This window comes from Lampetra fluviatilis, chromosome 5 (genome assembly GCF_964198595.1).
Source record: "Lampetra fluviatilis chromosome 5, kcLamFluv1.1, whole genome shotgun sequence".
NCBI classification, from domain to species: domain Eukaryota; kingdom Metazoa; phylum Chordata; class Hyperoartia; order Petromyzontiformes; family Petromyzontidae; genus Lampetra; species Lampetra fluviatilis.
Window position 1 is genome coordinate 3307627 of NC_136279.1, and position 11358 is coordinate 3318984.

The window sequence follows — 11358 nt, forward strand, 5'->3', positions numbered from 1 at the left end:
GCGCAGCGCGCTAACCGCTACACTACCGCATTTACAGAGACAGCGAGTCACAAAGTTTAAAATGAAAAAAAGTTACAAATGCTTACAGTTCAACACGTTTATTTAAACAACCATATTTAAAATAACCCATAATGTGCTTAAGCTCCCCCCGTCTGTTCATATGAGTTCACGTTGTGAAATTCATTTCCCCATGAATGAGGGGTAGTCTAAAAGTCGTATCTTAGTAAATGCATATTACAAAAAAGTTTGTTTTAAGTACAACACAGTATTTACACATTTCAAACAGTACATATGAACCCAGCCGATGATAGAAACGTCATTAACATTTATTTCAATCGGCATTGCATGGAGTTGCCCGCAGAGGGTCGTGTAGCAAAATCCATTGTACCACCACACTCCGTGCCGACCTATATTGTCCCCACAATTACCGCCTTTACCAACCTTGCATGGACCAGCGTCGTTAACCGGGAATCTAACAAGTGTGAGCAGTCGGTAGCAAACTTTCTTGGGATAACACACAGCAATTATTAACCCCTAATGGCACACAATGCCCATTTGCAGGCCATGTGTTGTGTCACCTTGTGACCACAGCAACAGTCGTCAGAGTACGATCTCAAATCGTCGTCATGATTACCACCACAGCAAAGCGGACAGCTCGGGTTGCCGCGATTTCATTTTTCACTTTACGACATAAATGTTCATGGTGTGATGATCATCGCGATAGTTCCAACGGAATAGCACGTGCCCCTTTAAAAGGTCACGTGTACGCACCGTATCGACATTTTTCACCGAAATGAAGCAGCACGCTCGACGGGGGAACGGAGAAGCGCCCTTTGCCTGAGAAAGTCCAAATGGCTCAATTCTCAAAACATTTTTACGCCCGAGCACATTGATAACATATCATGCACATTCACAGAAAGCAGATTGTGAATGCCATACCAAAGAAATACCAATGTAACGTTACAGGTTCGTGTATGGTTCTCTATGGACCTTAATTACATCCAAGTTTTAACCAATTTTGCACGAACAGCCCTTTTGTAAATGCAACTGTGGGTCATGGGTGTTAACTGACCATAATTTACTCCGGTGATCGGGTTTGTGAAGGTGGGGAGCATAGATTTGCAGTACAGCAATGGATTTAGCTTCACTCCACACGACGTTTTATGCGAGGTGGCCGCCCATTCAAGCACTATCAAGGTTTAGACCCTGCCTAGCTTCCAAGCTCTGATGAGATCGGAGATGTTCAGGGTGCTGTGATCATAGGCTTAACCACTTTAGCCACAGGTGATTTGCAAATGTGAGACTTTTGTTCGGGATGCTGGAAAACAAAAGTCCAGTCTTGTGAATGATTTCATGTCAACAAATGGCAAGGTTTAGCAATTTCAAAATATATCACTAACTGCCCCACAGCAAACTCACCTTTGGCTGTGCAAATATGTACTGTGGCAGTCGCACCGATTGCTAGGCTATCCCTATCTTTGGTATCCTCACTTTAAAAAAAACACTTTTAATTTGACTTAAAAGCACAGCTTAAAAACATACACAAATAAAACCATGCTCGGGCAACATTGAAAAATGACTAAACGGTATTTTTTTTCTGCCACTGGTTAGAGCACTCAACGGGAAAAAAGGTAGCGAATTGAAATCTCAGTTTTGGATGGAATTAAGTCTCTCATCTTTCGGTGGTCCATAAATTAAGTACCACTTCATGAGAGGTCATCAGTGGTTGGCCTGGCATGAAAACAGCCCAATTCGTGGGAATGTGGAATTTCTGAATCTAGCTCAGGGTCACACAAGCGACAGCGTTTGCTCACTTTTGACCATGAAGATACCTTTAAAAAAAAAAGTTATTCACAGGATGGAACGTCTCTATTGAAAGCCACGGTACACGGGTGGGGTGGGGGGGAGGGCGAGCTACACATACAGGTCGTTTTCACGCGAGTGGTTCCGCGAACGCCTGGGCCGGTCTGCCTGGGGCTTCGGCACGGAGGGCGGCTCGCTCTGGCAAAGCGCCGTCGATGGCTCCGACACCCGGTAACTGCTTTTGGGTGACCGCGTCATGGGCATGGCGCTCTCGCCGCCGCCGTTTCCGTTTACGGCGCGCGCCTTCCCTTCGTGCCGCTGGAACTGGCACAGCTTCAAGGCCGCGAACACGGCGCTCACGACGTACAGGATGGCCAGGATTATGCCGAACAGCGCCGTGGCGGCGTCCCCGCCCTGCACGGAGCAGTTCATCCACGTGTAGCCGCGCCCGGCGTAGACCCGCTCGCGCTTCTTGCAGGTGTCCGTGGCATTGACGTTGATGACCACGGTGAGGTAGAGGGCCACCCCGACGATGCTGAGCACGAAGGCCAGCACGGAGAAGACGAAGTCGGCAATCACCCACCGGCGCGAGCCGCGCAGGCCCCGCTTCGTGCCGCCCACGAGCATGCCGAGCGTCATGCAGAAGAGCGAGATGCACACGGCCACGCCGCCGTACACGGCCGGCGAGCGCATCTGGCTGTAGGCCCTGTCGAGCTCCTGCACCTGCTGCATCTCCGTGCCCTGGAAGGGGCTGTAGGGCATGTTGTTTATGCTCGACGATGCCAGGTTGAGGCCACCCATGGCCGTGTGTCCCGCCATGGAGGCCTGGGAGGCCGCCACGCAGATGAGCGTCATGAGGCTCACCAAGATCTCCGCGAGCTTCAGGACTCCTGCGGGGGCCAGCGGCGACGCACGCGCAATGAGCACAGCTTCTGTTTGGCACCGACAGCGCGCGTGTTCCTTGCCCGAACTCAGATTGGATTTTATGTCTTAATCACAATGAACATATCCAGCAAGTGGACAATGTGTATGTTTGTGTCTACTGTATGTGTATTTGTCCAGAGAACTCCTCATTGACCGCTCCATCAGTTAAATTGAATGAGGTGTCATTGAAAGCTTAGCATATGTAGTTAATGTTGGCCCTAATAATCTTATCCGCTCTATTAATCTCCATTCGGCCAGCGCATTGCACAAAGTCCCACAGCCCCATTTCAAATATATTTTCCTAAACGACTTGGCGGCCACAAATAATAGCTCAACAAAGTGGCTTATCACGTGGAAATATAGAGCATCCAAACACTCGAAATGCATGTGGATTCTAATTATGAATGGAAAAACCGGAGGACCCAGAGAAAAATCCACACGTTCCATGGGGAGAACACGCAAACTCCAAGTATACAATCTTGATTTAAAGCTTTTGTGACTGCAGGAATCCATACTCTCGGATTCTTTCGGTAAAGTCACGTAGATAGAAAAAATAATAAAAAAACAAAGTTTCAGTCGCAACACAAGCGGCCGTCTTCAGGTGAGAAAAAAAGTATACAGGTGTCAGGGCCAGGATCGAACCCACAACCTCCTGTATACCAGGCGAGGAAGTTAACATCTTGCCACCATGGCGAGATGTTAATAAACTAGTAAGTAGTGAGGGTCAGGTGAGCAGTGAATGACAATGGTCGCATGAGTATCATGCAAGTGTCCTCATGCCCCGACCCAACGACAGCCGCCCCCACAAGTGTTTAACTCAGTTATATCACAAACCAGAAAGACTCTTAACCATCTCACTATCAATGCATTACAACAGAAAACATGCATATAGTAGGCCATAGTGTTAGGCAAATTACTATTTTCAGAACAGGGAGAACGCAACCAAATTGACCAATTATAGCTGTGAACTGCACAGCGTCTGCAAAAATTTGATGGCAATTGACTATGACTGGGTAAAAAGCCACGTTATTTAGCCCACCTCAAAACCAGAAATATCGAGTTTTTCGGTGAAAATTGGGTGCTATATTTTGAAGCAAATACAAAAGTCACTGTTTTCAGCACAAGATGACAGCACTGGAGCGGCGGCGGCCGTCACCATTGGTGGCTCGGATCCAGCGGTGGGATCTGTAAACTTTTTCCAGAGGGCAAAGAAAAACAACAACCGCTGTTGAATTCCAGATAAAGTGGTACTCGTTGCAATAACCCGGGGGGGGGGGGAATGTGAAAAAGAGCTTAACATCTAATCGGATTCCTCCAATAAAAAAGATTGATAAACGTATACACAATCCATCGAGAGGCACAACATCATCTCAGGCGGAGATGTCATCACACCCGGTAGCATTGGTCATTTGCCAAGCTCTTCCATTTGCTAAGCCTTTGTTCGGTTTCCAGGAATGTTGTCCAACATGTGTGTACACGCATTCACAGTGACAAACTTTATCTGTGCCCTGAAGATGTGTAAGGCTTTCATGAGCGGCTACAAGATGCCAAAATGACAGCGATGCTGCGAGAAAAGGCTTCCTGAAAGCGCGTACCAGGTATTCTGTTTCTGCCTCACTTTACTGAGCACTAAAGAGGCTGTAACGTCTGCCTCCGTGAGATGCGTCTTAACACACCTAAACCAGTTTTACATGACTTCCCTTTACAGTGGGCACGACTGCAAACAACAATGTACAGACCTTACACACAGGCCTCACGTTTCATGATTAACAGGAGGATCCCGGTAAAAAAGAAAACTTGATAACTCGCACAAAGCGTGACCGTCCTGAAACGTTGCTCTCGCCCGACGGTAAGTTAAATTACCGCGTTGGTATTGTGGTGCACAGGCACAAATAACGAAGACTCGACACATTCATCCATGGAATTGCCTTAGGTAGGAACAACGTGAAACAAGAGATGGCCTCAGAACTCCTTCAGAAAAATCCTTGAAGTGCTCTTTTTACAAGTGGCCACACTTTCTCGCCCACGCTGCATTGACACTGCCATGTGACAATCAAGCATCTTAGTTCTCAAGTCTAAAATAAAGCTCAAATTGAGCGCAAAACCACATTTAATACCATGGGGTTTTTTTGTGTGTCCAGCCATTGATGTCTGAGCTGAGCCCATCAGCCCACTACACTTGAGAAAAAAGTTCCATCACGGGCAGAGTCGGCTCGGCACCGACTTCTGAGCCACCCGATGCACAACGTAGGTACTCTCCAAAGAATTGTGTTTAGAAGTGAAACTATTTTGATGGAATGGAAAACACTAGCAATGTTGTCAACGTCACTGGCTTCCTGTATCAACACACGCCACACCTCCCCAACGCTGTGTGAGCAATGCAACACTTGACTTAAGGACAGACTTCTGAACAGGTTTCAGAATACAATACAAAATCATACTCACGCACCTCCGATTAGCACGTACATACATACTACAGTGTTTATTTGGAACAAATGTGCAATTGTAAATGACGCTGACATGCATCCCAATACAAGATGAGCATCTGAGGTCACCACAGCCAAAACTCTTGATGCCATTGCTTCCTTTAGACAGGTTCCCACAACGGATGCACAGTTCAACACTCAATCTCCAAGATCTCTCTGACATTATCCTACCATCTGGCTTTGTGTCTCTCTCTTGGTCACTGACCTCCAAAGTCATCATCGATATCATAATCAGCCACGATCAATCCACTGCGGATTGAAGATCTCCGCAAGCAGTTACCATTCCCTCGCAGCCTTGTGATGCAACAATCCATCACCTAAGCACGAGCCGATTTCTTTGGTCCATCTCAGCGATCAACACCCTTTCCAGTATCTTCCGTTCTTTGGCTGCCACGTCTGTCATTAGTCTTGACCACTGGCCATCACCCCTCATAGCGATGTGTCCTGCCCCAGACAATTTACTTTTTTTAACAGTCAATATTATGGTCACCGTTGGCCACTTCTGTCGCAGACGTGAGATGTAAATGTTCTGTAAAGCTCGCAAAGCATCAATATACTGCCTTTGTACTATAGGAGTTGAGCAAATACCACATGCACTTCTATATCCTCTAATCCACATGTTCAATGGATGAAATATATGACCATACTCCACCATGTTGGTCAGTGCGGGTTGGTGCAGGCGCCCACCTGACACGGACAGTTCACACTACTCACACTCTGGTGACCCCCCCTCCCCCCAACTGCGTGGAGAATAGCCAGAAAAAATACAAAGATCCCCCGTATAGCCTTAACAGACTGTTGGAACGAGTGCTGTTCGTGAGCACCTATGAAGGCCGGCACGGTAAACGAGGGGGTGGGTGGCCAGCACCACGCTCGGCCGACTTTGTCTCCCTAGTGGCGATGTGTGTGTACACACACACGACCTCGGGGAGGCCCATGACCGGTTCAGAATATCGTCACCGATGTTGGCCGTGAGCGGCAATCGAACTCGGGTCGCCGGGTTTGTGACGCAGCGTAGCGCTAACCGCTACACCCCCAGGCACACAGCTGAACGTAAGCTGCAACGTTGGCCCTTCCTCGCCGCCGCCCCCCTATTATTGATCGACGTCAAACGTGGAATGAGCGATGCCGCGTGGAAGACCTTACCGCGCCTCGTGCAGACGTTCTCGCAGCACTTGCAGTTCAGCGGCCCTCCACTGCTGCGTTGGGGTTCTTCGTACTGGGAGTAGCCGCCCGAGTAGGCGCTCTGCGCGCCGTCCTGCCCATCGTACCTGCATAACGCTCGCGCCGGGCCCAGGCACGACGAAACATCAGCAACGTTCACAGCGCCACGCACAACGTGCAGCAGCCCTTTGTCGACGTAACTACACTGGACGAGGGCCCTCCCCACGCCATGTGGGGGCCGTACTTCATCACGCTGGTCAGTGTGAGTTGGTGAAGGCAGCGACCGCACATGTGTAAGTATAGAAGTATGGTACAACAATAGATTTTGCTGCACTGCCCAATGCTGCCCACCACGTAGCCCGGCAGCTGCCTACGGCAAACCTGTTTGTGCGTGGTGATAACAACCAATCCAAGCACTAACTAGGGCTCTACTCTCCTCGGTTTCCGAAATCAGGCAGATTCCGGGTGATTTGTTCAAATAAAGATTGGAATATAGTCGATAAAGTTTGGTGATTTGTTGATACACAGTTATTGTTTTTATGTAAGACACAACACTGTCCACAAATAATGTGCTGGGAACACGTGAAGACATTACTTTGAACGCTTAGGTGGCGAGGTTTGCGAGCAGATGGCAAATACAGTTTTGCGAACCAATATTTGCCAATCTTGAGTATTACCCCCCACCCCCAACCCCTGCATGGATATTAGGATATTATCTGGTTACTCCAACACACAAAACACTCGTGAAATTGGACCTGTACAAACATTTAAATGCAGGACTCTGCTAACACAGTTGGGGGGGGAGCATTCCTAGCTAAATAAAGTTTCGTCTTGTAGATTCTTACACACGATCGCGCATTTGCAGTTGTTTCATCACGTGGGCGAGTCATGTCACCTGGAGTCTCGGTCGTGCTGCCACTCGTCCGGGTGCCGCGAGGAGCGTCCCGCGTGCGACATCTCGGCCACTTTCCCGGGCGGGCGGGCAGCCAGCCGAAGTAGCAGCGACTACAACAACAACAGCAACAGCAGCGGGTTCATTAAACGTAAACACATTCCTGCGGAGGGAGCTGGAAGGAACGTTGGGTTGCTCGGTCAATGGCCAGGGTCAACGGCGGCGTGGTGTATTCCGCAAATATGGCCGACTGTGAGGGCGGGCACAAGCCGGCGTGAGTAGGTTAAACGTTGAGTTTTATAAGGGCACCACGGGGTGACCAGCTCCTACCCACCCAGCCCCACCCCTCCCACCCAGCCCCTCCCCTCCCAGCCCCTCCCCACCCAGCCCCTCCCCACCCTCCCCTCTCCACCCAGCCCCACCCCTCCCATTTTTGGATGCACGACGGACAGAAACAATAATCCCCTGTGGGCTGGTGGAACCAGGTGCTTCCTACCAGTATAAAGCTGTTTTTGGGTTTGAGGTGTCGTTAACCCACCACAACCAATTGATTGGCCAATTAATTATATTATGGATAATATTGGCCGCGAAAGCCTACGTGTTAAACCGAGCAAGGTTCGTGAACTACGCGAGTGGTATTTTAATGGGCAGGATGGATTGTGCGCTCGAAGGTTGTCAACAACCAAATCCCAAACGTGAAAGGTGAATAAACAAAAGAGGAGGAAGCAGCAGCAGGTCAACACAAGTGTAAATTACCATCTTCTCATGTCTCTTGTAATGCATTCCTACCGGACATTATTATTGCAAATCTGCGATGGTCAACGTGTTATCCATTTCTATGTATGTCATGATGCCTCCATTGCCATGGTAGCCTTGTTGTCACGGTTGTGTTCTCCAACGTTGGCTGCCAGTCCGTCCCTAGTCTCGACCGTCAGCCATCATCGCCGTACAGATGGGACCCAGGCCCACGAGTTACACCGCATTGTGTCAGGTACTGTACGTTGACGTGCCGCCTTTGTCTTCCCGACACACGTAAACATGACGCGATAAGAGCACGCCTGCGTGTAGATCGTGTTGCCCGTTAGTCAACCTCTTGCTGCGAACACAATCTATTTCAGAACGAAACAGGAGGATTTATCCACAATTCTGGCTGTCGCCTGATGATGCTGGTTGTAATTACTGGCGAAAGGTCGCACTCGAATTGTAAATGTTGTGGATTTACTCTCCAACACACCGGTGTTGCTGTACTAGTAACGAATTGCCCACGTTCTGTTTACGTGTCCAATATTTACGCGATCTAACCCAACAAAAAACCTCTATTATGGATAATATTGGATCGCCAAAGCCATACTAACGTGTTTTAAACTGACAATCTGAACGGGTTACTGCAGTAACGAGTTACGACGAAGTTATGATGACCCACAACGCACGTCGTCGTCCCAACTTGTCACTGAAATTTCGATTTAAAAGAAACAACCAAGAAGATTGTCACTGAAACATCTCAACCATTGCACTGCCTGCAAGGTACATGAGTGGCACAGTGGTTTGCACATCGAATCACCACGAGGTAGCCATGAGTTCGACCCCGGGTTGAGAGGGGTTGGCTTAGTGATGGGGTCAGGGGGTCAACTCCCCGAGCCCACCGCCCCACCCCCATCACATCCGTTCATCCGGCGGTCAATAAAAACGAAGTTTTAGTACTACCTTGTGAGAAAACCCAACAACAAAGTGGGTCTTTGTTTAAAGAGACAAAACACCGCTGTTGTCATGGCACAGGAAATGTGGACATGCCAACCCTCTGCTGCTGTATTCTAGAGAGACAAATACGGTCGGTTTGGTTGAAATGTTACACTACCAGCAGGCTCCTTAAAGCCAGACGTTTCGAGATACAGGCCTCGCAAAGTCACCGCTGCAGACTACAGGTATGAGAAATATAACAAACCGACAGACGATCCTTCTTCATCCGTACCTGGGCTCATGTCAACAAGCCGATTTACAAAGCATTACACGCCTCAAACTCACAGACGATCCTTAACTTAGACACAGAGTGGTGAAGTTGGAAAGGCTTCGAAAGCTAAACCCAATTCGCTCGGAAAACCATCAAATTGCAAGTGGCCAAATCTAATTGGTAACTACTGTATCTTGGTTCTTTCATTAAAGTCACGTAGATAGAAAAAAAATAATAAAGTTAATAAATAAAATAAATTAAAAACCCACTAATGTAGACTGTAGCTTGGTTCTTAATCGGAGTGTACTGGCAGTCTATAATGTGTACTGTAGCAATGGTTATTAAGTTGGGTGAGTGTACTGGCAGTCTATAATGTAGACATTGTTACTGACGAGTGTGTGGCGTTGTTGTTGTTGTTGTGTTCTTGCGCCCTCTCACCTTTTGTGTGGCGTCACCGCGACCCGAGTCGCGCAACTTCCGTGCCGAAAATCCCCTCCACCACCCAGCCCAACCCGGGCTCCTTCAAAGATCGACCCCCCCCCCCGTGCCCCCTCCACCCTCACCACCTCCCCGACCTTCTTGCTTGTCCCGCGTGCCGTGAAGCGAGGTTAATCACCGGTCCTTTCGATGAATCGAGGTAAAGAAGACGAGACGCCGCTTAGCCCACGCAGGTAACTTTGCTACACCAACCTGAAGTGGTCAGAGCTGTGGGGGCGTGGTCAGAGCTGTGAGGGGCGGGGACAGAGCGGTGGAAGGGGCGTGGTCAATGAACTTGGTCAGAGCAGGGGGCGTGGTCAAAACGGTGGGAGGCGGGGCCAGAGCTGTGGGGCGTGGTCAGAGCGGAGGGGGCGAGGTCAGAGCTGTAGGGCGTGGTCAGAGCTGTGGGGGCGTGGTCAGAGCTGTGAGGGGCGGGGACAGAGCGGTGGGGGGGCGTGGTCAGAGCTGTGTGGATGGTCGGGGTCAGAGATGTGAGGGGCGGGGTCAGAGCGGTGGAAGGGGCGTGGTCAATGAACTTGGTCAGAGCAGGGGGCGTGGTCAAAACGGTGGGAGGCGGGGCCAGAGCTGTGGGGCGTGGTCAGAGCGGAGGGGGCGAGGTCAGAGCTGTAGGGCGTGGTCAGAGCTGTGGGGGCGTGGTCAGAGCTGTGAGGGGCGGGGACAGAGCGGTGGGGGGGCGTGGTCAGAGCTGTGGGGCGTGGTCAGAGCGGTGGGGGCGTGGTTAGAACGGTGGGGGGCGGGGTCAGAGCGGTGGGGGGCGTGGTCAGAGCTGTGGGGGCGTGGTCAGAGCGGTGGGGGGCGTGGTCAGAGCTGTGTGGATGGTCGGGGTCAGAGATGTGAGGGGCGGGGTCAGAGCGGTGGAAGGGGCGTGGTCAATGAACTTGGTCAGAGCAGGGGGCGTGGTCAAAACGGTTGGAGGCGGGGCCAGAGCTGTGGGGCGTGGTCAGAGCGGAGGGGGCGAGGTCAGAGCTGTAGGGCGTGGTCAGAGCGGTAGGGGCGGGGTCAGAGCTGTGGGGGTGGGGTCAGAGCTGTGGGGGTGGGGTCAGTGCCTTGGGGGGCGGGGTCAGTGTTTTGGTGGTCGCTGTGGGGGCGGTGTCAGAGCTGCCCCCTGTGCCCCACCCCCGTGTGACGTCACTAGCCAGGTGCGGTTCAGGTGAGGGGTGAACACGGTCGGGTTGCCACCTTTGATCGACGAAAACCAGGGAGATATCAAGAGGAGAAGTAATACTTAAAATACTTTTTTTAAAATACGCTTTAATGAAATGTACCGTACGAGTAATGGCAGAACTCCACGACTCCAAGAAGTGGCCCCGAGGCTTGCCATAACGTAAGGAACCGTGGTGATTTACAGCCAACAATTAGACCCAAGCAGAAACATAACATATAAAAAAGATGGTTTAAAAGTTTATTTTAAAAATGTAATGATATAATATAGTATTGTCATCATTATGACATAAGCATACCAAGTTTGCAGTCGATACCACATTGGGAAGTGGGTTAAAATTGAGTTACAAGATTTGAGGATACGACAACAACAACAACAGTGAGTTAAAGAGAGGATCCAACTGCATTGGGTTTATGTTTTCAGCCAATGAATGATGAATATGTTGAACTTCTTTCGCGCCGTACGTAGCCAACCCTGCTAA

At 50.0% G+C, this 11358-nt stretch overlaps 1 protein-coding gene across 1 annotated transcript; it reads right to left on the reverse strand.

Annotated features, from left to right (window-relative positions):
• Positions 1 to 82: 82 nt before the first annotated feature.
• Positions 83 to 9778, reverse strand: LOC144932426 (MARVEL domain-containing protein 3-like). The gene is made up of 4 exons (XM_078856468.1): positions 9656 to 9778; positions 7273 to 7382; positions 6360 to 6484; positions 83 to 2693 (listed from the first exon to the last, which is right to left on the reverse strand). The coding sequence occupies exons 2-4, from the start codon at positions 7332 to 7334 to the stop codon at positions 1915 to 1917; spliced, it is 966 nt and encodes a 321-aa protein (XP_078712594.1). The 5' UTR covers positions 7335 to 7382; positions 9656 to 9778; the 3' UTR covers positions 83 to 1914.
• Between the last annotated feature and the right edge of the window lie 1580 nt (positions 9779 to 11358).

What these genes read in the sequence shown, in the direction of transcription:
- LOC144932426 (XM_078856468.1), bottom strand. Translation starts at nt 7,334, where the DNA reads ATGTCGCACGCGGGACGCTCCTCGCGGCACCCGGACGAGTGGCAGCAC. An exon ending in CAGCACGACCGAGACTCCAG is followed by an intron (nt 6,485 to 7,272) that starts GTGACATGACTC and finishes AGCGTTATGCAG; the next exon opens with GTACGATGGGCAGGACGGCG. An exon ending in GAACGTCTGCACGAGGCGCG is followed by an intron (nt 2,694 to 6,359) that starts GTAAGGTCTTCC and finishes TGGCCCCCGCAG; the next exon opens with GAGTCCTGAAGCTCGCGGAG.